We start from the raw sequence: 27,001 nt of genomic DNA, 5'->3' as shown, positions 1-27,001 counted from the left end.
GTAAACACGTCCGGCGCAAGGCGGTCCAAATCTAATGGGGCGGGTACCATTTAAATTAGGCGCGCTCCCGTGCCGGACGTACTGCGCATGCTCCGTTCGCGAATGTCCCGACGTGCTTTGCGCGAAATTACAACGTGCCGACGTGTTGAGAATCGCGACGTGCGTAACGTACTTACGCCGGGAAAACAAAAAAATTCAAAAGCGACGCGGGAAAGACGGGCATACTTTAACATGGTGGAGTAATTTTACACCATGTTAAAGCAGCCCTATCTTTGCGACGGGAATCTAAGACTTGCGCCAACGTAACGACGGGAAAAACCTTTGTGGATCTCCGTAACTGCTAATTTGCATACCCGACGCTGGTTTACGACGCGAACTCCCCCCAGCGGCGGCCGCGGTACTGCATCCTAAGATCCGACAGTGTAAAACAATTACACCTGTCGGATCTTAGGGATATCTATGCGTAACTGGTTCTATGAATCAGTCGCATAGATACTCTGAGAGATACGACGGAGTATCTGAGATACTCCGTCGTATCTCCTTTGTGAATCTGGCCCTCTGTCTCTATCATTTAAAATACACCTATGATAAAAATTATAGACCCTTCATTTCTTTGTAAGTGGGCAAATAAGTGGGCAAACTTACAAAGTCTACAGGGGATCAAATAATTATTTTCCCCACCGTATGTTTGAATACAAGATTTTGTGTCTGGAGCTTTGAAATGGACATATAGATACAGTAAGGCGACTTTACTATTACATGCATAAATCCTTTTTAATGGTTTTACAGTATTTAGATTAATATCGGTCTTGTAATATATATTTTCTTTCACATGAATTCAACGTGGCTCCAGACAACAAATTCTAAGAACAATATGGAGGATCTGGAAAGACAGGCAGGCTGGACGCTTGAGTGTTCTATCACTCACATGACGCAGAGACAAATCCATGGCGGCATCTCCTGCCCGTCAGTGTCGAACGATGTCACACTGACAAACCGCCAGGGGAGAAATAAGGTTATCTGACAATTAACCTCTTCAGCGCCAGCAGGGTGGGCGCCCCTTCTTCCCCCTTCTGGTAAGAGTTAACCCATCAGTCAAGGTGCGATCATTACATCAATCTGCGGCAGGGGTGAGGGGGATCGGAGTGAATTTTGCTGAAATACGAGCGTTTTGGTCAGGAATAACAAAGTCTGACTCATCCCCAGCTCTGGCAGCCACCTATGAATGTATTAAGTCGCTGTGATCAGTGCGGAGCGTGACTAGAAAGATTATCTGGCTGGGCTGGATTCAATTCCAGAGCTGCTTCTGGCGTTTGACACAAATCTTCAGCACAGGTGAGTGTTACGCCACTAGCGACTTGACAAATTTACTGACTCATGCCAGCAGATGTTCTCCTTAAAGTGCACCTATCTTGTTAAAGAAATAAAATAAGTTCTCTCTCTAAAAAAAAGCTTAAGACATTACTGGCATTGGCAGTGCCCCTGTGCACAGGACCTGTTGAGGGACCTGGAACATGAACTCCCTTAGATCTACAGTGATTGCACTTCCAAGGATAAAAAAACGCTCTATGTGTAGCAGCCCCCCTCAGCCCCCCTAATACTTACCTGAGCCCCATTTCTATCCATCGATGTGCAAGAATGCCTTGGCCATCTGGTGGCACCAATGGCTCCCGCTGCTGTCAATCAAAGTCAGTTAGCCAATCAGGAGAGAAAGAGGGTGGGGCCGAACCGCGGCTCCATGTCTGAATCGACACAGGCTCAGCTCAGGTGTCCCAGAGCAAGCTGCTTGCTGTTGGGACACTCGACAGGAGGGAGGAGCCAGGAGTACTGAAGAGGGAGCCGCGAAGAGGAGGATCAGGGCTGCTCTGTGCAAAACCACTTCACAGACCAGGTAAGTATAACATGTTTGTTATTTTGAAAGAAAAAAAAAGAGATTTTAGTATCACTTTAATTGGAGATTTTGCCTGTAATGGCACTTCCAGTTGGTGGTGGCTGGCATCATTCAAAATGGCTATACATTAGTATCTTTTTTTTGTTTATCCATCCACAAACTAGGTGAGGGACCTTTCACCTCCACCCCTGACAGGGCATTGTATCCTGATAGCGGTGCTTGCCATTGTAGAAATACACTTTTCAGTGGCTGCAGATGATTGGCTGCCACCACTAATCATTGGAAAATGTTATAACATTGCCCTTCAACAGAGGTCAATCAAATGATTCACTTCTGTTGAGCAGGGATTGTTACAAACTGTTTGAAATGCGCCCTGCTGTACCAGCCAAATTATGATCAGTGTATGGCCAGTTAAGGCACTGCCTCCCAATTAGCATAATTGGTGTCAGCCTGCTGTGTGAGCTCTATAAGTTGGCCATTGGGCTAAATATCGGGTCTATGAGATAGACAGCACAACGGGCAACTAAAGGAGCACACATGGCAAAGTGACATTATTGCTGTTACTTGTTACACCTTGGCTTAGGCCCCTTTTACACAGGGCGGACTTCGTTCCGACCAGCAGGGGACCCACTCACAGATCCCCTGCTAATCTGAGCAGAGCAGGTGGATGACAGGTCCGTGTCCGCTCAGTTCATGCAGAGCGGACACGGTCAGAACCCGCTAGGCTCTATGGGCTGTCTGGGTGTAAACTGTCCATTGGCTGTCCATTTACACCCAACTACCTCATTTTGTCGACCGCCTAGATGGAATGGGATGGATCCCCTTCTGTTTGTTTTGACTGGATAGGATCAGAGGTAGATGGGTGTAAATGGACACAAGTCCATTATACTTGCCTATCTATAACCTGACAAAATGGCATGTGGACCTGATCGGAACAGTCGTGTGAAAGGATCTCTCGGCCTGAACTGTAGATGTGGGGTGCATTTAACTCTGAAAGGCAACATATGTACATCTACACTGCATTATTGTGCATTGCAACATGTGTTATGGTGTGAAAGAGCTCTCAGATTTAATTCTGCACTTGTAGTTTTTTTTCTATACACACCAAAGAAGCGGCCCGGTCTTGTTACACTGGCACGCTGCTACTTTCCAAGGACAAAGTGAGGGATTTATGAATCGAGATGCAATCCTATAGTAAATCTGTCTCATAACATCACAGCTTCTCTTTGCTCTGCCAGCAGACCTGATATATTTCCCTGTCTGTAGATTCAGGGATAATTCACACAAGCCAATGCATTACAAAGCAGCAGCTGGTATGCAGTGCAGTCCTCCCAAATCAGCACAGTATTGCTGCACCAATCTCGGTGCATTGCACCGACCACTTCTTCATTTTTTAACCACTAGAGTACCGGGCCATCGTCAAATGACGGCTCCACGGTTACTCTGAAAATTCAACAGGACGTCATTTGGCGTCCTGTATTCTTGCGGCCACTGGGGGGCGCGCGAGCGCGCCGGCGGCCGCGCGCGCGCGCCCGGCGCGTCCCCGAGATGCCGATGCGCGTGCCTGGCGGTCGCGATGTCCGCCAGGGACTCGCGATCGGCGGCTACAGGGACAAGACGTGGAGCTCTGTGTGTAAACACAGAGCTCCACGTCCTGTCAGGGGAGAGAGGAGACCGATCTGTGTCCCTTGTACATAGGGACACAGCATCGGTCACCTCCCCCAGTCACCCCCCTTCCCCACAGTTAGAACACAATTTAGGGATACATATTAACCCCTCCCTCACCCCCTAGTGTTAACCCCTTGAATGCCAGTCACATTTATACAGTAATTAGTGCATATTTATCGCATTAATCGCTGTATAAATGTGAATGGCGCCAAAAACGTGTCAAAAGTGTCCGATGTGTTCGCCGCAATGACACGGTGACAGTAAAAAAATCGCAAATCGCCGCCAATACTAGTAAAAAAATTAATAAAATAAAAATGCCATAAATCTATCAGCTATTTTGTAAACGCTATAACTTTTGCGCAAACCAATCAATATATGATCATTGCGATTTTTTTTTACCAAAAATATGTAGAAGAATACATATCGGCCTAAACTGAGGAAAAAAAAAGTTTTTTTTTTTTTTAAATTGTGATATTTATTAAATAAAAAAGTAAAAAATAGTGTTTTTTTTTTAAATTGTCACTCTTCTTTTGTTTATAGCGCAAAAAATAAAAACCGCAGAGGTGATCAAATACCACCAAAAGAAAGCTCTATTTGTGGGAACAAAATGATAAAAAAATTGTTTGGGTACAGTGTAGCACGACCGCGCAATTGTCATTCAAAGTGCGACAGTGCTGAAAGCTGAAAATTGGCTTGGGCAGGAAGGGGCGTAAGTGCCCAGTATGGAAGTGGTTAAATAACTTTACTAAAATGTCAGCAACGCATTGGTGTGAACCAGGCACATAAGGAGACAAGACATTTTGCCTTATCATGCAATGAGACTGCACTGGAATAGCCACCCAACACAATACCACCACATCTTATGTAAATATATCCTTAGGGTAATTATAGATCTTTTTCATTCTTCTGTTACAAAATGTTACCTTTGATGTGAATATAGATTCATTGCACCAGCACAAGATACTTTCTAAAGCATAACATAAGCCAAAGTATTTAACTCTAATGCCGCGTACACACGACCGTTTTTAATGTCATGGAAAAAATGAAGTTTTTCTTGACGTGATTCTTGTCAAGCCTGCCTTGCATACACACGATCGTGAAAAAAAATGCTCGAGCAAAGCGCAGTGACGTACAACACGTACGATGGCACTATAAAGGGGAAGTTCCATTCAGATGGCGCCACCCTTTGGGCTGCTTTTGCTAATTTCGTGTTAGTAAAAGTTTGGTGAGAGACGATTCGCGCTTTTCAGTCTTCGTGCTTTTCAGTCTGTTACAGCGTGACTAATGTGCTATCTCCATTACAAAAGCTAGTTTTATCAGAACGAGTGCTCCCGTCTCATAACTTGCTTCTGAGCATGCGTGTTTTTTTCCCATCGTTAAAGCCTACACGCGACCGTTTTTCACGACGTGAAAAAACAAGATGTGAAAAACAACGAGAAAAATTAGAGCATGTTCTAAATTTTTAATGGCCTTGCACCGATATTGATACTAGTATAGGTATTGGTGCCACTACTGAGCATTTGTACGAGTACTTGTAATTGTGCAAATGATCCGATGCTTGACTCGATACCTGGGATGATCGGTGCGGTGGGGATGAGTTACAAGCACTGATCTACCTGTATAGATTTCAATATAGCAGCTCACAACCGCTTCTCCTCCTCTCCCTCCCGCGGCTTTCAGCTGCTTTATTAAAATCTATACAGGGACATCAGTGCTTGTAAATCCCCCCACCGACGCTAAAATCACCCCGACTGTTCCCTATATCCTTCTTCGTGTCCACCGGTGTGTGCTCCTCTGGCCCCTCTCTCTGTGCTCCTCCTCCAGTCCCCCTCCGTGTCTCTGTGCTCCTCCAGTCCCCCTCTGTGTCCTCTGTGCTCCTCCAGTCCCCTTCCATGTCATCTGTGCACCTCCAGTCCCCCTCTGTCTTCCTCCAGTCCAACCCTGTCCCGGATCTGTCAGGATGGAGAGTGGAGGAAGGAGCCTAGAAAATCTGTCATTTACCGGCTCCTCCCTTTTCTGAAGGCACAGAGTCAGTGATCACTGACTATCCATTCATTTCATGACTGAGCAGGGAGCATGGTACCATGGGATATGTAGTCTTTAGAAATGGATGCTGCAAAGCATGTAGGGAATCCGTATTTCTGTATTATGTCCGTATTTCATCCATCCGTTTTTGGATGAAATACGGACATACATGAATCCCTATGGGATAGCGGGTGTCAGCAGATGAACTTCCGCTGACACCCGATCTCATCGGTCCCCGCTATGGTCCGATTCTGTAGACGGAGGAAAATCTGCAGACGGTCCGTGTTCATCTGATCCCCTCATAGGGGAGAGCGGAGATCTGACAGGTCGGTCCCTGCACAGTGTGCGGGGACCGCCCTGTCATCTGCGGGCTCAGCGGGGATCAACTGAGCGATCCCCGCTTAGCAAGCGGATAAGAAAGGTACGGATCCTCACGGGATCCGTATCTTGGGAAAGGGCCCCAACTGTACATTGGATTGTCAATAATAACAATTATTTGTACTGCTGTTTCAATGTTGATGTTAAAGAATGAAAATATATGCTGTGGTGACCATAGATTTCCTTTAATTGTTAGTAAGAACCACAACAAAACAAAAAATACTATTATAAATGCTCACAAAGCACAGAAATTTAAAAACAGAATATATACAGTAATCGTATGTCCTTTGTGAGCATTTATATTAGACCTTTCCATTCTGGGATTGTGTATGTTGTATAGCTCTACATATTTCATTTTATTGTTCTTTTGACATTCTGGTGTGTGATATAATTGTACAAAGATCGCTTTTTATATGGTATTCTTACAATTTCAAAAAAAAAAATCCCCTTTCTAAATTATATCTCCTATAATATGAATCTGCAACATGTTGTTTTATCATTCCGTATAAACGCTTTATATTTTTTACTTGTATTGAAGCCTTGATAAAGAGGTAGTGTCTTACCCCTATAAAATTTTGGATCTCTTTTACAACCCATGATTTCATTAAAAACATTCTGGATCTTAAATGTTGTACCATTGCGCTCTTCAGCAGTAAATAAACTGACAGGAGTTCTTACCCTTTCACCCTCAATTTAAAAAACAAAAAAACTTTACATAGTGTTTGGGGAAAGGAAGGAAGCCATTAACCTTTTTTCCTAGGCCCTTGAACAGTTCTACATAATGGCCTGGAATCACATACATTGGCGCATATTTATGCCGGCGTAGCGTATCTAATATACGCTGCGCCAGCGCTGCTCAGCGTAAGCCAGCGTAGGTGGAAGTGGGCGTGAGCCATGCTAATGAGGCGTGACCCCATGTAAATGAAGGACTGAGCGTCATAAAGATACGAATAACGTACGGCGCATGCGCCGTCCCGTGGACGCATCCCAGTGCGCATGCTCAGAATCACGTCGAAACAACTGCCTAAGATACGTCGAATCACTGCCTACGACGTGATTGTAACCTACACCCAGCCCTATTCACGTACTACGTAAACTACGTAAAATCCGACGGCTGTGTTCCCTGGTCCATTCCTTAACATGACTTGCGCCTCCTATATAGGGAATAACTTCACGCCGGACGTAAGTCTTACGCAAACCGCGTATATAATGCGCCGGGCGCAACTACGTTCGTGAATCGCCGTATCTCCCTCATTTACATATTCGAATCGTAAATCAATGGGAGCGCCCCTTGTGGCCAGCGTAAATATGCGCCCACGATACGACGGCGTAGGAAAGTTACGTCGGTCGGAAGAAGCCTATTTTCAGGTGTATCTAGTTCTGTGGGCACGGCGCATAGATACGACGGCGCATATTTACACTTACGCAGTGTATCTCGAGATACGTCGGCGTAAGTGTTTTGTGAATCTGGGCCTATATGTCTGCCCCAATGGTACTTTGAAACATAAGGTTGGTTGTGTGAAAACACCTAGTAAATGGCAGTAGGAAAATCAGGGGGAGACCCAGGGAAGTTCACACACAGCAATCCCTACGGGAGCAGTGCTACACTGCTTCACGGGCGGCAGCTCGAATTGCACTAGTAACGCATGCAATACTGTTGCAGAAAATGTCTATATAGTTATCAGATCAGTAAATACTTTCCTCCACACTGTAAAGGTATTTTTCAACAAAATAAAACGGAGTTGCAGAAAATGAAACAACCAAGTGCCTAATAGGCTGCAAACAGTTCCATTGCTCAGTGCTATTTTTAAAATGATAGGGCAAAAACAAACCACAAAACAGGAAAATTTGAAAACTACAAGAGCATGACGAAAATTCCACCAATTACAATTAGTGCACATCCGCCAAGAAACACAATCACGAATGTTCAGACGCATTCCCACATCCAACCAAACATATCCGCTTAACCAGTTGTTAAAGAACAAAATAGCAAACAAGAGCGAGGTAGAGGAACCACTTTTTTTAGTTCATTTAGTAAAAGAGAACAATGAGGAATAAATATGAAAAGTGCACTGCCCACAGCAGCCAATAGGAATATAGCATCAATGAAAGCTGATTTGTCATTGGTTGCTATAGGTAGCCGCTTATTCCTCACTGCCCCAACCTCCTTCTTCTCCAGTATGACACAGAGAGAAGAGACGTTGCTACTGGAATAAATACATTGGACCCCATACCTGACCACACGTGGCACAATCTAGTTGTACAATCAGAATTAGACCTTTAACCTTTTTACCTTTCTGAACCCTTGAAATCATTTTCAGATCATGGGGATCAACTGCTAAAATCAATTGGTGGGAAAATTGCTAGTTAGATCAATCGTGCCATGCCGTTGCCAAATGATATAAGCCCTGGAATTAGGCAGGTCCTATCAAATGGGAGGGTCAGTCAGCCACAGCTCAATGAACCCCTAGCAACCTCTGAAGGAAGCCCAGGATTTCATGGAACCTTGATTTAGAATGGCTGATCTAGATCCTAAAGAACTATAAGCAAAACTTTTTTCATTTTGGATGGAGTAAGGGAGGGTTATAACCTCTGTCAGATTTTTGACATCTGTGTCCCATTGGTGAGATTTCTCTTCACTTTCTCTCCCATAGCCAGAACAGGAAGTGAGAGGAAATCCCCACAAATTAAGGGATTCCCTTGGGGCCCACCAAGTCACCAGAACTAGTGTCCACATTGGAAGATTTTCCCCTTTATTACTTCTCTGGGGACGACCGTAAATTTGGGATTTTCCTTTACTTTTACTTTCAATGATAATGGTAAACATGACAAATTGAGAGGGTGAATCTCCCTAATGGGGGCATAGACAGCAATAAAAACCTAACAGGGGTTCTTATGGTTCTCCATTCTATCCAAAACAAAAAGTTTTGTCTTTAGTTATACTTTAGTAAACACAGTGTAAATCGGTAATTGGAAAAGCTGAAATAGCTTTCGTGAGATCAGGGCCAAGCTGGAGGGTAGGTAGGCAGGAAAGGCGGCCACCTTGGGCTTTTCTCTAAAAAAGGGCAGGACCTGCATCCTATCCTGAAGTCATTCACAGCTCATGGGGGTAAGGTGGGTGGTGATAAAAGACTTTGTCCCAGCACCGCGTTAGAGATACACAGATTGTAAAGTTGTCCATTTGTTTTTCTCACATTTTTGTTTCTGTGCTGTTCAACCTAATCTGAGTGCATTTCATTATTGCACTGTAACATTTGAGGAAAGGTTAAAGCAGTTGTAAAGGCACATATTTTATATCTACCTACTCTGTGCAAAGGTATTGCACAGAGAGGTACCTTCTTCTTCTGGGATCCCCTGCTGGTGCTCTCCTCTTCTATGAGTTCCCCCATTGCAAGCTGTGTGCTACCAAGCTGGGCTGTGTGCGTCCACAAACACACACAGCATGGCTCGGCCCTGCCCCCTGCTCAATCCTCACTCCTCCTATAGCTCCCACTGCTGCCTCTGTGTCCTGTGAGCAGAGGAAGAGAGAGAGTAGCGCAGCTGCAGACGGGAATGGCCTTGCATCGACTAAGGATCCAGGTATTTAGGGGGCTAGTGTGAGCTGATACTGGAAGGTTTTTACCTTAACGCAGAGAATGCATTACGGTAAAAAACCTTATGCCTTTAGAACCACTTTAAAGCGGTCCTCCACCCTAAAGTGGAGTCCCGCTGATCGGAACCCTCCCCCCCTCCGGTGTCACATTTGACACCTTTCAGGGGGGAGGGGGGTTCAGACACCTGTCTAAAGACAGGTATTTGCACCCACTTCCGGCCACACGCTACGGGCGAAAGACGGGCATTCCGTCACATCCCGTCTGTCGCCCGTTGTGTGCTGGGAACACTCGGCTCCCAGCACACAGCGTGTGAGCCAATCGGCGGGCGCAGCGCGACTCGCGCATGCGCCGTAGGGAATCGGGCAGTGAAGCCGCAGCGCTTCACTTCCTGGTTCCCTCAGCGTGGATGGCGGGGGGAGCAGCAGAGTGACGAGCGATCGCTCGTGCTCTGCTGCGATCGGCGCTGGACTCCAGGACAGGTAAGTGTCCTAATATTAAAAGTCAGCAGCTGCAGTATTTGTAGCTGCTGACTTTTAATATTTTGTTCCCATGGCACATCCGCTTTAAGGTAAAAAATTTTTTTTTAGACCAGTCTGTAAGGCAAGGGTCACACTTTTGCAGGCATGGGATTGCACGTAAATCGCATGCTTTTCCACACCAAAAAGTTGCTGCTGTTAGCAGGCGTATGGGGGTGACATTAATTCTGATAAGCACCCCTACGTGCTGGAAACTGCAGTGCATTTTCTCATGCTGGGAGCCGCACAGCACTATTCAAATGAATGGGCTTCTGTGCCCATGCAAACGTGGCTGCAGGAAAACGGCAATAGTGTGAACCTGGCCTAATATAAACATGTGTGGCCTTCTCTAGAGTGGAGGTTTGCTGCAGAAGAGGTGATGTGTTATTATACAGAGGAGAACAGTATAGGGTTATTATTTAAAATATATATATATATATACCCACAGTATCTCACAAAAGTGAGTACACCCCTTACATTTCTGTAAATATTTTATTATATCTTTTCATGTGACAACACTGAAGAAATGACACTTTGCTACAATAAAAGGAGGTGAGTGTACTCAACACACAGCCATTAATGTCTAAACCGCTGGCAACAAAAGTGAGTACACCCCTAAGAGAAAATGTCAAAATTGGGCCCAATTAGCCATTTTTCCTCCCCGGTGTCATGTGACTCGTTAGTGTTATAAGGTCTCAGGTGTGAATGTGGAGCAGGTGTGTTAAATTTGTCGTTATCGCTCTCTCAATCTCTCATACAGGTCACTGAAAGTTCATAATGGCACCTCATGGCAAAGAACTCTCTGAGGATCTGAAAAAAAGAATTGTTGCTCTACATAAAGATGGCCTAGGCTGTAAGAAGATTGTCAAGACCCTGAAACTGAGCTGCAGCAAGGTGGCCAAGACCATATAGCGGTTTAACAGGACATGTCCCACTCAGAACAGGCCTCGCCATGGTCGACCAAAGAAGTTCAGTGCACATGCTCAGCATCATATCCAGAGGTTTTCTTTGGGAAATAGACGTATGAGTGCTACCAGCATTGCTGCAGAGGTTGAGGGGGTGGAGGGGGGGGGGGGTGTCAGCCTGCCAGTGCCCAGACCATACACTGCATTAAATTGGTCTGCATGGCTGTCGTCCCAGAAGGAAGCCTTGTCTAAAGATGATGCACAAGAAAGCCCGCAAACAGTTTGCTGAAGACAAGCAGACTAAGGACATGGATTACTGGAACCATGTCCTGTGGTCTGATGAGACCAAGATAAACGTATTTGGTTCAGATGGTGTCAAGCGTGTGTGGCAGCAACCAGGTGAGGAGTACAAAGACAAGTGTGTCTTGCCTACAGTCAACTGTGGTGGTGGGAGTGTCATGGTCTGGGGCTGCATGAGTGCTGCCGGCACTGGGGAGCTACAGTTCATTGAGGGAACCATGAATGCCAACATGTACTGTGACATACTGAAGCAGAGCATGAGCCACTTCCTTCGGAGACTGAACCACAGGGCAGTATTCCAACATGATAACGACCCCAAACACATCTCCAAGATGACCACTGCCTTGCTTAAAAAACTGAGGGTAAAGGTGATGGACTGGCCAAGCATGTCGACAGACCTAAACCCTATTGAGCATCTGTGGGGCATCCTCAAATAGAAGGTGGAGGAGCGCAAGGTCTGTAACATCCACCAGTTCCGTGACGTCATCATGGAGGAGTGGAAGAGGACTCCAGTGGCAACCTGTGAAACTCTGGTGAACTCCATGCCCAAGAGGATTAAAGCAGTGCTGGAAAATAATGGTGGCCCCACAAAATATTGACACTTTGGGCCCAATTTGGACCTTTTCACTTAGAGGTGTACTCACTTTTGTTGCCAGCAGTTTAGACAGTAATGGCTGTGGGTTGAGTTATTTTGAGGGGACAGAAAATGTACACTGTTATACAAAGTGTAATTTCTTCAGTGTTGTCACATTAAAAGATATAATAAAATATTTACATAAATGAGATACTGTATACACACACACATACAAATATACATTATGCATGACCAAAAAACAAATATAATACATTAAAAAACAAATATAATACATTAAAAAACAAATACAAAAAAATAACATGTTCTAAAAACAAAGAAGGGTCCTATTATGTGCAAAATAGTATAGAAACCTCCTATCTCATCTAAAAAAAAATCTTCTCACATGTTTTGCTGATATTGATGCTGCTTCTGCAGATATTGTATATTACCAGGGAGCTGAATATTTGCTACTTTTGTCAGAAGCTTCTGAGACACAATATTTGCTTGACTTTCAAATAACACTATGAAGACATCTACAATATCTGTACCAAACAATACAGGACTAGCAAGGTGCATCGAACCTCCGATCAGCAAACACAACAAATAATCAATTCACAGACTGAGCAGACCTAAGGTTGAAAACGCAAAGATAAAAATTCAAACCAGGTTCTCAGTGAGAGAGCCTTGTGCAATGTTGGTTCTGTAGATAGGGAGGGACTACAAACCCCAGAATGGCGCCACAGGCTTGCTGGAATATGTAGTTCCTCAACCACCAGAGAGCTACAGGTTATTTACACCATAGATGTATATACAATATTAATGCATTATACAGCAATGAGAATAAAATGGATCATGTTAATAAATAGTTTAGGAAACTTACCAAGTTGGAGTTTGTGGCGTTGGAGTCGTCCTCAGGGAAGGGGATATAGACAGCTAAGGCCACACAGTTGGCAAAAATAGTCAGCAAAATAATGATTTCGAAGGGTCTGTGGAAAGGGTTAAGGCCATACACTGACACAATATCTACAATATATCAAGTAAACATTTTAAATCAACAGCATGATAGCAAGCTTGCCATAACTGGGTCAGCCATTAAAAAGTTGTTTAAAGGGGTTGTAAAGGTTCATTTTTTATTTTCTAAATGAGTTCCTTTAAGCTAGTGCATTGTTGGTTGACTTACCTTTTCCTTCCATTTCCCTTCTAAATGTTTTTTTTTTTTTGGTCTGAATTTCTCACTTCCGGTTCCTCCTCAGTAAGCTGTTCTGGCTGACTAACCCCCAGCCAGTCGTGTAACGTAGGTTTACACCCTGGGACACATACCCGACCTCTGGACAGCAGTTTGATACCACCAGTATAGGCTCAAACGTTGATGCCCAAAACAGGAACCAGTATATTGGGGACCTGCCACATGTGAATGGTGTCTTTTTTCTGTCAGGGTTATTGTCCCAGTTGGCTACAGGGTCATGCATTTTAGTACAGACAATGCGTAACTATATCCGTGGTGCCAACCTAAGTTTGAAATACGTTCTATTTTGACTTCAGAGTCAGTGCAAGATTCCCTGTCGGTTGTATCATACCGCCTGCTTTACGTGCCTTTTGGATGCATCCATCGAGAGACCATCTGTTATATAACCACTTGTTCTCTGTTATACACTTTTCTACGAAATCCTTGTCATCGTCCTGAAGAAGCCCCACGGCGAAACGTGCGTCGGCGACTTCTAAGGATTTTGTGTACAGTGGTCATTCCTTGCATTTGTATTTTATCATTATGTGTTTTTGTATACTATATTGATGATATTAAAATTTACTTTTAAATATACTTCCTTGGCCTCAAAGTCCGACCATCAATACCTACCTGTAGTTATTGTTCTCTTTTCACTATATACACAGGTGCGGCCCATGTGAGTGCAATCCCCTTTGTATTCCATTTTCTTCTTTTCTTTTTCCTTTTTTCGCCCCTCTTTTTCTCCCTCTCTATTTCAAATACTCCTGCTTTCTTTACTGTATAACCCCCAGCCAGATGATGGGGGCAAGCTTACTGAGGAGAAACAGGAAGTAAGAAATTCAGACAAAGAAAAAAAAATGTAGAAGGGAAATCGAAGGAAAAGGTAAGTGAACCAACAATGCACTAGCTTAAAGGAACCCATTTAGAAAATAAAAAACGAACCTTTACAACCCCTTTAAGGAGAACTATGGGCAAAGTTCTTTTGGCCATACTTCTCCTGTCATCTAAAGTCCCAAAATCTCCCCTCTTTTTTACTTCTCCTGTGGGTCACAGGAGTGCAGTGTTCAGACCAAACCAAAAACTCACCCCCTAGTGGTAGCAACTGCAAAATGTTGGACTTCTCATGACTTTCTGTACCAGTGGCAATGGTCACAGAACATACAGAGAGGACAAATCTCCCCAGGAGGGCAGATAGACTGCAATAAAATCCAGACAGGGGTTCTAACACTTCTAGGAGTAAAGAAAATGTTTTAAGATACATTTTAAGGCCACAAAAAAGAGCAGAATTCTATCCCAGAGAAGAGTGGTGGTCTAAAATCACCTAGATACTGACTGTGAAGGATGGATGTCCAAGGTGGGAAATTGAAAACTGATGATCGTGGATTTTGAGCATCTTGCCTTTTATGACAACCCAGAGCTCTGGCTAGACGAAAATATCATGCTGATTGGTTCTAGTCACTGCTGCCAATGGATGGTGAAGAGTTCATTGGGCTTTCTGCTGAAAAACATATGCCAAAATGGATGAGGCAATTCATGCCAAGACCCTCCACTCAGTTCAAACAGTGTCGGGCACACATGTGCCAGAATAACCATGACAGTCCCCCTAAGTTACGGTAAAACCTCCTACGAGTTCAACACCACCATTGCAGCTTCTATAAGGGTCTGCAAACTTTTACAACAACTAATTACATTCACAGATACTGTACATGGATAAAAGTTTGTGGGATTTATAAGACTTACTGAGACAAAGTTCTGCTGCTGAGGAGTTCATTTTCTGTACACAAGTAAATTCCTGGACAATAAACAATACAAAGGCATCAGAGGCACTTTCTAATAGGAATTACTTTAAGCAGAAATAAAATAAAGCCTTTGTTATGTGGAGCCTTGGACCCGTCCCCCTCCATCCCTTGCCCTGCGTCACTCTCAGTCTAGCATTACTGATTTACTGTTGGTGTGTGAGGGATAATACAATGTCAGGGACTGCTGCTAAACTTTAGGAAACACATACAAAAAGCAATGCTCTAATCTTGGGCATGATCTTGTAGAGTAGACGATACCATGAAAACCAGCACCCTGCACAATCCAACACTTTCCAAGGGGGTCAAATGAATTTTGGAAAAAGAAAGAGAAAACAAATCTTTAAAATAGAACTATAAGCTAGTAATGGAATAGTCCAACAAAACCAGCTATTGATGCAAAATTCAGTCTTCAAGCCAGAGATTTCTAGCGCACAGTACCCTTTTCTGACACTAGGTGTCCTCAGTCTGATGACCAGCATCATTCAACCTCCTCTGAGGTCATCCTAGAACAGACCCACACTTTGCCTGTGGCTGAATAGTGAACGGTGAAGCAGTACAGTGATGAGGTCATATCTCTGATCACTCTGCTCTATCCTTCTGTCAGCAAGTATCTTATCAGCACATAAACTGACTGGCTTGTTGTTTTGTTTCTTCTTGTCACACTCAGCCTTGCTGTATAGGGACTGCAAGAGGCTGATACCAGATCAAATTCAGGTACTCATCTTCCTTGTGTTTAGAAAATACATTTTATGATGTATTCGGCATGGTTCACACCTATGCAGGTTGCAGTTTGCATATTCCAGGTGCATTTTTCAATACACGTTTTGATCCACTGAAGTCTATGGAAGAAAAAAACAGAAAAAAGCCCTTTTCATAAAATGCACAGATGTGAACATGACCCATAGGAAACCATGTTATATGGAATGTAGTGTGTTTCTGCAAAACAAAATGCACTAAAAAATGTGTGAACAAGGCCTTAGGCTCGATTCACACCTATGCATGTTGCTTTTAAGCATTTTTGCAATGCTTTTTGCGGTGCTTGCTGCGTTTTTTGACGTGCGTTTTTACCGCGATTTGCTTTTTCTTTTTTTTTTGCCAGTAATTTTTTTTTTTTTACATTTCCTTTAACAACCAGCTATAAACAGGTTAAAAAAAAAACGCAAATCGCGGGACTTGCGTTTTGGATGCAGGTCCATTGAATTCTATTGCATGCAAAACGCTGCTTTTTGCAGGAAAATAAAGTCCTTGACCCTTTCCAAAAACGCAGAGGCACAAAAAAGCATTGATGTGAACATGTTCCATAGGAAACCATGTTAAAAAAATTCCCTGCATTTCTGCAAAATGCATAAAAAAAAGGGAGATTCCCCAGACGAAGACACGTGGTGTCGTAACGCGTAGGAATTGGAGGACGTACACCCGGAGTGACGTAAGCTGGCGATTCAAACGCCGCTTGTTTGTTTCCTCGTTGCACTTTTATTTTTCTTTTAATGTAAGTGCAGGTTTTTCCTCAATAAACATATTTTACCTGCACCAAACGTTACCTCACTATGGGAGTCCCCTCTCTCTCTCTCTTATAACCCACATCATCCATCTGGTTTCGAGGAGCATCTGTCCCAATTAAGGAAGGATCCATCAGATCAAGAGAGGAAACATCAGGGACCACCCATAGAAGGCTGCGAGTGACCTGTACATCAATGCCCATTTAGGAGGGCTGAGAGGTAAGAGTCCCGGGAGCTCAGCCAGGGATCTGGTTTATCTTCTATCGCACGGCCGTGCACTCACACCATAGAGCTGGTGCTCACCTTCATCCAGTGCATTCAGAATATCTGCCCTGACAGCTGATTTGTGTTTACTATTGGGATTGAACTTCCATTCCGGTTTTTTTGCACAATATTCTTTATATATTTTTGCACATTCGCCTTATGAGTATTATATATTTTGGACTCACTATTCACTATTTGAGTATATATATATTTATATTTGGACTCACTATTCTCTTTGCATTTAATACTATATGCTGATTATTTGTCAGCTCTTACATTTATCTTGTTTATGTGATATCACTATTCCATTAGTGTGATATGTTGCGCAGAATCACTATTTATTTATAAAAAAAAAGCATTAGTGTGAATGGAGCCTAAAGTGGTAGTAAACTCTGTACTACCACTCTCACTTACAGGTACGCCTATAATAAGGCTTACCTGTAGGTATAAAGAATATCTCCTAAACCTGTACGGTTTAGGAGATATTCAACTCGCAATGCGCCGCTGACTGCAGTGGCGCATGCGCAGCGGGGATCTTCGGATAAAGGCCCGGCAGCCGCCGGACCTTGCCGGACAGACGTCATCGCCGCTCCAGCCAATCACAGCGCTGGAGCGGCGATACCCGGAAGACACGCCGAAGGCAAGATGACATGTCCCTCGTCGTGGACCAGGTAAGTTCCCCTAACCGCGTTCCAAGGTAAGTATTTCATAATGAGCTAGTATGCGGTGCATACTAGCTCATTATGGCTTTTGCTTTACAGGTATGGAAAAAAAAAAAAAACAGCAGCGGCTTTTCTCCCGCTTTAATGAGGACAGAGCTGAATTATTTTATGTCCTTAAAGAAGAAGTAAACCCAGGGGGGGGGGGGGGGGAAACACCACCTGCAAGACAAAGGCATAATGAGCTAGTATGCGCCGTAGACAGCGGCACCCGTGATTATAGTAAATATGTCCTAAACCGTGTAGGTTTAGGAGATATTTCTTGCACCTACAGGTAAGCCTTAATCTAGGCTTACCTGTAGGTTAAAGTGGTTGTAAAGGGTTTACAAGCACTTTAATATCTGCCTGGAGTTTAGCTTTATTATTACTTCCCATGAAAACAATAAAAATGCAAACAAGTATTTAAATTTAATTAAAAACATATATTAAATTATATTTTAAAGCCTTTGACAGATCAATTTAAATGATTTCCTCTAACTTCCTGCTGTGTCAATAGAATAGGATTGGTCACAGGCAGCAAAAAAATTAAATAAATCCCAGACAGGGGTTTCAACACCTCCATACTCTTTACAACTCTACCAAAAGGTTTGTATAGACATATACTTTAAAATTGTAGTAGAACTAAAGGCAGTTTCTTTCTTTTAATTTTAGATAGCGCGTCTAATTCAAATTGTGAAGAGGTGGGCGTGTTTTATGTAAATAAACCATGACCCGACGCGATTGACGTTTTTAACGAACGGCGCATGCGCTGTCCGTGGACGTATCCCAGTGTGCATTGCTCCAAAGTACGCCGCAAGGACGTATTGGTTTCGACGTGGACGTAAATTATGTCCAGCCCCATTCAAGGACGACTTACGCAAACGACGTCAAATTTTCAAAATTCGACGCGGGAACGACGTCCATACTTAACATTGGCTAGGCCAGCTATTTGTTCGACTAACTTTACGCCTGAAAACGCCTTACGTAAACGGCGCATCTTTACTGCGACGGGCAAGCGTACGTTCGTGAATAGGCGTATCTCGCTGATTCACGCATTCTAGGCGTAAATTAGCGTTCACGCCCCTAGACAGCTAAGATACGACGGCGCAGGCAGTCGTATCTTAGCTACATTTAAGTGTAACTCAATTTGAGAATACACTTAAATGTACGACGGCTTAGATTCAAAGTTACGACGGCGTATTTACTGATACGCCGGCTTAACTCTTTGTGAATCTAGCTTTAAGAGTGCAATGTTTTCCTCAGAAACTGCAGCATAATTGATGACTTGAAATACACCGGTTTGCTATATCCCTGGCAGCAAATAAATGAACAGGTTGACACATGAACGAACATACAAAGGATACTTCCATTCTACGATGCTGATGCAGGCTCTGCGGATGGGGTTTTTCAGGGTGAGGCAGAGTAGCGCCCGCGGGGGCCGTGTCGCTGTTGTGGCTCCCTGTTTTTTTTGCTTGCTGTACTGCTGCCTTTTCCTCTGCGTAGAACTGACCGTGGATATGGTGGCATTGGCGGCACTGCCCATTAACTTGGCCTGTCGGGCGGCATCGATGGCAGCTTGCCAGGAGAGGGCAGCACCTGGGGTGGGGATATGCTCCGTGGCAAGGCCAGGGGTGGAGTTCATGGTGCCCAATGCCGGAAGAGGGTTTGTGTAGTTAGAGCCTGGAAAGGGAACAGAAGACAAGAAGGTTACATTACAGATTATACCAAATTATTATTACTATATATTATTCATGGCTGTAGGAAATAACAGAATGTTCCTGTGACGTCCTTCTACTGATTACTCATCGGCTGGACAAGGCTGATTCCACAAAAATATATAGTAAAACCTTGGATTGCGAGCATAATTCGTTCCGGAAGTACGCTTGTAATCCAAAGCACTTGTATATCAAAGTGGATTTTCCCATAAGAAATAATGGAAACTCCAATGATTCGTTCCACAACCATTTATTCATAAGTCTTTCAGTTTATAGTTCATATAAAAAGATTATAGCGATGTGTAACAATAAAATGTCCATCCACAAATGGCGGCCTCCCCAAGGGGATTAAAAGCAAAATCCAGCAGGAGCTACAAAGTATAAAAGAGAAGAGAGGCGCCGCTAAGTGTGGCAATATGGTTACATTTAATGAAGGTACAACATTTAGCAACTCACATGGTTGATGATTAAAACAGGCACATCTAAGTATGCAGGGATCCGGGGTAAAGCGATCCACATAGACCGTTGGCTCTCACCGATATCAGTCTGCAATTGTGACCGGGAAGACTACCCTGCAGTAGAGCGATCTGAAAGCGAGGCTTGAACCGCTCATGGAAGGGACGACATCAATGGCGGTAAGGAGAACGGTCTATATGGACAGCTTTACCCTGGATCCCTGCATACTTAGATGTGCCCATTTTATTCATCAACCATGTGAGCTTCTAAATGTTGTAATTTCATTAAATGTAACCATATTGCTACACTTAGAGGCTCCTCTCTTCTCTTTTATACTCAGTTGTGACATGACGCTACTCTTATATCAAGACAATCGCTTGTATATCAAGTCAAAAAAAAAAGTGCAAAACGCTCTCAAACCAAGTTACTCTCAAACCAAGGTTTTACTGTATATCTGTATTTTATTCCCCCCTCAAAAAAATGACTTTCTTTACAAAGTTAGTCTTGATTCTTGGGCAAGTAATGTGATAAGGTAAAGGATTATTTTTCATGTCTTGCCTATAGTGTACCTATAGACTATGGGTCTCCAAACAAAGGGCCAGTTTACTGTTCTTCAGACTTTGGGGGCCAGACTGTGGCCTGTGTGAGTAGAAAATGTCCTGGGAGTAAGACCCCTTTCACACTGGGGCGGTTTTTTAGGCGCTTTAGCGCTAGAAATAGCCTCTGCAAAGCGCCTGAAAATCACCTCTCATTCATTGCAGTGTGTCTTTTTACACTGGGGCGGTACGCTTGCGGGACGTTACGAAAAGTCCCGCAAGCAGCATCTTTAAGGCGGGTTGGAAGCGGTGTATTCAGTGCTCCCAAAATGCCCGGCCATTGCAATGAATGGTCAGCACGTCCAAATCGCCTGAAAAGCACTTTGAAAGGTCTGCAAAACTGGAGTTTTTACCCTTTTTTTGTGGTAAAAACTGGCCCGGTATCGACCGAAAACAGCGCAATAGCGCCGCTAAAATATCGCTTAGGCCCTTCAAAAACTGGCCAGCACTGCCAGTGTGAAAGTAGCCTAAACATCTTCCCCCATCTTTGTTTTCAGTGGAAGCAATAGTGTCCCATTGTTGGCGTCAGTGGGAGGAATAGTGCTCCATTGTTGGTGTCAGTGGGAGGAATAGTGCTCCATTGTTGGTGTCAGTGGGAGGAATAGTGCTCCATTGTTGGTGTCAGTGGGAGGAATAGTGCTCCATTGTTGGTGTCAGTGGGAGGAATAGTGCTCCATTGTTGGTGTCAGTGGGAGGAATAGTGTCCCATTGTTGGTGTCAGTGGGAGGAATAGTGCTCCATTGTTGGTGTCAGTGGGAGGAATAGTGCTCCATTGTTGGTGTCAGTGGGAGGAATAGTGTCCCATTGTTGGTGTCAGTGGGAGGAATAGTGCTCCATTGTTGGCGTCAGTGGGAGGAATAGTGCTCCATTGTTGGTGTCAGTGGGAGGAATAGTGCTCCATTGTTGGTGTCAGTGGGAGGAATAGTGTCCCATTGTTGGTGTCAGTGGGAGGAATAGTGCTCCATTGTTGGTGTCAGTGGGAGGAATAGTGCTCCATTGTTGGTGTCAGTGGGAGGAATAGTGCTCCATTGTTGGTGTCAGTGGGAGGAATAGTGTCCCATTGTTGGTGTCAGTGGGAGGAATAGTGCTCCATTGTTGGTGTCAGTGGGAGGAATAGTGCTCCATTGTTGGTGTCAGTGGGAGGAATAGTGTCCCATTGTTGGTGTCAGTGGGAGGAATAGTGCTCCATTGTTGGTGTCAGTGGGAGGAATAGTGCTCCATTGTTGGTGTCAGTGGGAGGAATAGTGCTCCATTGTTGGTGTCAGTGGGAGAAATAGTGCCTTGTGTCAGTGGCGCTGCTCTCCTCTATAATCGCAGAGTCCATTTTTATCCGATCCGATCCACCAGACGGATGTAAAATAGGGTTTCCATCCGTCAGACTTTAGCGGGTCGGATGTCAGCAGACATGTCACCGCTGACATCCGTTGCTCCATAGACCTGTATGGAGTGTCCGTTTAGGTCTGTGAAAGGCGCCTTATTGGTAAGATCTTATTTAATGACGTAAACAATAAACTCTGTTCATCTTTATAGATTACAATATAAAAAAAGTTTTTTTTCGTTTAGTGATGTAAGAAAACCGTACCGGGGTTCTAACCCTCCAACACTCCATCCAAAACTTTAAAAAGCTGAACTCCAGCCTTCAGTCCTGCACAGGCTCCTCTCCTCTACAGAAATTGCTTACTCTGATTTCACTGCACCCCCCCCCCCCCCCCCCCCCCCCTGTTGATGGTGAGACAGCTGTATGTGAGATAGCTATAAACTGGGCAATCTAATCATAGCTAAAATGTATACTGTGTAGTACTAGGGCAAGGATAGGGAGGATCTCATTGGTTGCCTTGGGCAGGATAGACTGTCAAAGACAACTCTTGAGGTCAGCTGGTGTTCAGGGGCTGAGCTGTCAGGCACATTGTTTTCTGCTGTTGTTCTGTAACCGAGCTGATGAAACGCACGCTCTAATTATGGAGGCGATAGTAAAAACATGTTTACAAGGCTATAATGATAGTAACTGACAGCACATCAAGGACAAGTTTAATACGAGGACAGACAAGCACCCCTGGGATACTGTCATTTTAGCACAACGTTCCAATCGCTGTCAGGTTTTTCCAATCCAAAATTATCATTTTTTTTCCTTTTTTTACAAACAGTCCCAAAAAAATAACTGACAGCTCAGAATTCTCACGGATGCATCACCATGACAACACTGAGCCGGTGATCTGCCGAGCTGGTTGCAGCTATCGTGGAAGTTCCAGTGCAGGCGCAATCTGATGTGCCGAGATGGTTCCGGCTAACGGGAAAGTTCCTTCAAGGACTGCGCAGGCGCAAACTTGCTGACGGAAATCTCCGAACCTCGGCCGGCATCCAGGGTGACGTGGATTTCGAGGTAAGTGGCCAGTCGGCCTCACATCCTTGCTTCGCTTGGTCTGCTCGCTCGGCCTCCTGGCTCTTTTTTTAACATCCTCCAATCCACAGGGATGTTAAAGAATGAGCCTGGATGCCGGGCGAGGTTCGGAGATTTCCGTCGGCAAGTTTGCGCCTGCGCAGTCATTGAAGGAACTTCCCCGTTAGGGGAACATTAGGGACAAGTCACCGGCCGTGATGACAGTACAGGATGGTTTATAGCAGTGTACCTACTGGTGATGAAATTATGAAATGATACATAATTACTGTGGGGGACAGGAGCAACGATAGGGAGCAATGTGATATGAAGGGGGGAGGGGGGCACACACTAGCTGGGATGCTAGAAGGATTTAAAATTCAAAGCAAAACTTTTTTTTTTAGGATAGACTAAGAGAGGGTTATAACCCCTGTCAGATCTTTCTTTCTTTTTATGCTGTGTCCCATTGCAGAGATTTCCCTTTACTTCCTCTTCTATAACCACAACAGGAAGTGAGAGGAAATCACAAGCACTAGTATTCTCATTGAAAGATTTCCCCTCTTTTTCTGTTTTAGTGAGCAATAAAAATGTGCGATTTACTTTCACTTTAGGTCAGGGGTCGACAAAATCCGGGCGCCAGGTCGCAATTGCGACAAGAAATTGTGACCTGGCGCTCGCGGCTTTGCGGCCTACAATGATTGCCGGCCGCTGCGGGCCCGCCGCGAATGCGTGGCGGGGGAGGTGGGGGCACACGGAGGGACAGGATCCTGTGTCTCCATGCGCCCCCCACCTCTCCCACTGCGCGATCGCAGCGGGAGAGGCCTTGTGAAGAGGCCTTGTGAAGTCCCAAGCTCTTCCTTCTGTGAGCTGGCGCCATCTGGTGGTGGCCGTTGGCATTACAAGTTAAACAGCCGTTCTAATGTGTAATCTTTCACTGCCATCTCCTTCCCTCTAATTAGAACCCCCAAACATTATATATATTTTTTATTCTAACACCCTAGAGAATAAAATGCCGATCGTTGCAATACTTTCTGTCACGCCGTATTTGCGCAGCGGTCTTACAAGCACACTTGGGGAAAAAATACACTTTTTTTAATTAAAAAATAAGACAACAGTAAAGTTATCCCCATTTTTTTTATATTGTGAAAGATAATGTTACGCCGAGTAAATTGATACCCAACATGTCACGCTTCAAAATTGCGTCCGCTCGTGGAATGCCAACAAACTTTTACCCTTTAAAATCTCCATAGGCGACGTTTAAAAAAATCTACAGGTTGCATGTTTTGAGTTACAGAGGAGGTATAGAGCTAGAATTATTGCTCTCGCTCTAACGATCACAGCAATATCACACGTGTGGTTTGAATACCGTTTACATATGCGGGCGCTACTCACGTATGTGTTCGCTTCTGCGCGCAAGCTTGCCGGGACGGGGTGCGTTTTCTGGCTCCTAACTTTTTTAGCTGCCTCCTAGATTCCAAGCAAATCTGTCAAACCCTGCTTTAGGTGACTAGGACAAGTACAGAGTCACAGACAGCAATAAAACAGGTGTTAAATCCCTTTCCACATCTAAAACTAAGAACATTTGGCCTTCAGTTATACTTTAAATCACCTCAGCATTACTAAAGTGCGTCAATTTGTGAAATAAAACAGGCAAACACAAAAACTCTGGTTTATCAGGTAGATTATGGCCATTTCATATCATTCAGGAATGGCACAGTAGTAATATATATATTTAAGGGCTTGACAAATTTGTTTGGAATCTAGGAGCCAGCTAAAAAAGTTAGAAGCCAGTTTTTTTTAACAAAGCTTTATTAAAAAAAAAAACAAAAAAAAAAACTGCTTCTGTCAACTGGTTGCCATACACATGGGCCGAATGTCAGCCATTTTTTATTGATGTTGCCCCAGCACTTGGCCCGTGTGTACCAGGCTTGATGCTGTGATGGGCAGCGGCTCACTAGGAAAGAACAGTGCAGCAAGGAGGGGGTTGATAGGAGATCCAGTGATGCAGTGACTCATGCCACCTTAGGCACTTTTCACATGGGCGCCTCTGCTTACCAGAATCCACTGGCTCAGTGGGGGATCGCTCCGTCCAAACCTAAATTTGTGACTTTAGGGTGTCTAAAGCTGAACTGCAGCTAATTATTCTTTTGTTCCCATGCAGTGGGGCTGCGTCTGCATTGCATGGGTTAACTGCTTGTTTTTGTCTAGGAGATCGGAGAACAGGGATATACTTATCTAATGCTCTGATCAGCCTCCGCCCCGGGCAGTCTTGTGCAGGGGACTATTCTTGACGTCATTGCACCCGTAGACCTGCTTTGGACATGAATTGTGGGGGAAGCACCGTTTTCCACTGCAACTGAGGATCGGGTGAGTATAAGGCTTTCTGACCACCCCTTGAAAAAATGAGCAGTTAACCCATAGGGACAAACCTTATTTTAGACCTACATGTGATGCTGAGCCTCCATGATTGAAGGAACAGACATTTAATTAACCTTTCAGCCCCGAACCATTTGGCTGGTCATAGACCAGAGCAGTTTTTTGCGATTCGGCACTTGAACTGACAATTGCACGGTCGTGCGACGTGGCTCAAAAAAAATTGACGTTCCTTTTTTTCCCCACAAATAGAGCTTTATTTTGGTGGTATTTGATCACCTCTGCGTTTTTTATTTTTTGGGCTATAAACAAAAAAAAACAATATTTTGAAAAAAAACAATATTTTATAGATTTTGCTATAATAAATATCCCCAAAAAATAAAAATATTTTTTTTTGGTAAAAAAATCACAATAAGCATTTATTTATTGGTTTGTGCAAACGTTATAGCTTCTACAAAATAGGGGATAGTTTTATGGCATTTTTATTAATATATATATATATTTTACTAGTAATGTCGGTGATCAGCGATTTTTATCGTGACTGTGACATTATGGTGTTATGGTGGACAAATCGGAGACTTTTGGTGCTATTTTGGGACCATTTACATTTATACAGCGATCAGTGCTATAAAAGTGCACTGGTTACTGTGTAAATGTGACTGGCAGTGAAGGGGTTAACCCCTAGGGGGTTAGGAAGGGGTTAAGAGTGTCCTAGGGAGTGATTGTAACTGTTAGGGGGCGTGGCTATGAGTGACACTTCACTGATCGCTACTCCAGATGAGAGGGAGCAGACGATCAGTGACCTGTCACTAGGAATGGGGAGAAGTTGTGTTTACACTGACATCTCCCCGTTCTTCAGCTCCGTGACACGATCGCGGGACACCGGCGGACATCGAGTTCGCAGGTCCCGCGGGCACGATCACAACGGTCGTGCGGCGGTCGGCAAGTGGTTAATGAAAGCAGAAAGCTTTTATTTTACAATGTCATTGACACATTAATAAGTGAGTAAGGGACAGTCAGGCTGGGAAGGAAAGAGCTAGAATATGTTGGACGTTCTCCAGCCAGGAAATCAAACGGGCTCTGTCTGATTTTCTGCAGCTTCTAATGCACATTATGAGAAGCTCACAGTGTGCAGTGGAATCGAAGTATGACATTTCAGTACAGGAGAGGAGCCTGTACAACTGTGCAAGACTGAATGGAAGTTCTGATTCAATTGTGATCTGACTGGGTCTACTCTTGTGTTTCTTTTTTTAACACAGCAGAGACCTGCAGGGCATCTTCTAAGATCCCAGCATTTTGTGTCTCCCTCATCGCAGGCCTGCTTTTTGTCTTCCCGCCACTGTCAAGTGGACAGGCAATGCATCGCTGAACCACTAAGCAGGACATTAGCCTGCCGCCACTCTGTCACTGCGTCCCGTTTGATCCCGCTCCAGCACGCAGCTCGCTGTCACTCCTAAGAAGGTAAAAGTGAGGCTGCTTTGTATTCTGAGCGGACGCACATCAGCAGGCGTTGGGCAGGCTTCCTTCTTGTTTTTCTCCTTTGGTACGGTGGCTAAAAATAACCCCCATATTGAGGATACTGACAGGAATGCAAAACATGTAAGCATTGGAAAAAAGCGCAATTATTTATTCCTGTGCGCTGAGACGCAGTCCAGGTCTTGTCGTCAGGCCTTGTACTGCTGGAGAAGGGTGACGGAATCAGAGGTGATAAAGAACCACAAGGCCGAGGTGCACCGGCTGCTACAAGAAATCTGGGACACATGTAGGATGTTTTTTGTATTTCTGAAAATACTATCTGTCTGGCTGTCGCTATCTGCAATATCTCACTAACCTAGGACAAGCATGGAGCAATTCAATCCTGCTGCCTCTGCACTGAGAACCAAGCGATCGAACACTGCCGATGGCTTGGTTCTCTCAGCACCCAGAGCAGAGAGCTGCTGGCTGTCAGCCAGCAGCTTTCTGCTCTGCCCCCCCCCCCCCCCCCTGCACTCACTGAAGCGCTGAGCTGTGGAGAAGCGAGTAGCTGCCGTCTCAGGCTCTCAGCATCTTGCTGAGAGGCTGGTATCAGTCCAGGCACCAGACTGTATTGTCGTGATGATGCGGTGCCTGGACTGATTTCAGTGACGTCAGCAGAGAGCGGACTTCAGACTTTG

General features: G+C 44.4%; 1 protein-coding gene across 4 annotated transcripts in view; it reads right to left on the bottom strand.

The window, feature by feature from the left end:
* Nucleotides 1-27,001, bottom strand: part of CACNA1C (calcium voltage-gated channel subunit alpha1 C) — a 535,824-nt gene that overhangs the window by 379,159 nt on the left and 129,664 nt on the right. For all 4 annotated transcript variants that reach the window (XM_040345319.1, XM_040345321.1, XM_040345318.1 and 1 more), the window contains exons 2-3: nt 18,699-19,014; nt 12,730-12,835 (exon numbers count right to left, since the gene is read on the bottom strand). In XM_040345319.1, coding sequence (XP_040201253.1) covers nt 12,730-12,835; nt 18,699-19,014 — 422 coding nt within the window. The remainder of the gene's footprint in view (nt 1-12,729; nt 12,836-18,698; nt 19,015-27,001) is intronic.

Source organism: Rana temporaria, chromosome 3 (genome assembly GCF_905171775.1).
Source record: "Rana temporaria chromosome 3, aRanTem1.1, whole genome shotgun sequence".
Lineage (NCBI taxonomy): Eukaryota > Metazoa > Chordata > Amphibia > Anura > Ranidae > Rana > Rana temporaria.
The sequence above is the reverse complement of the archived record's forward strand: the minus strand, read 5'-3'. Positions and strand labels throughout refer to the sequence as shown.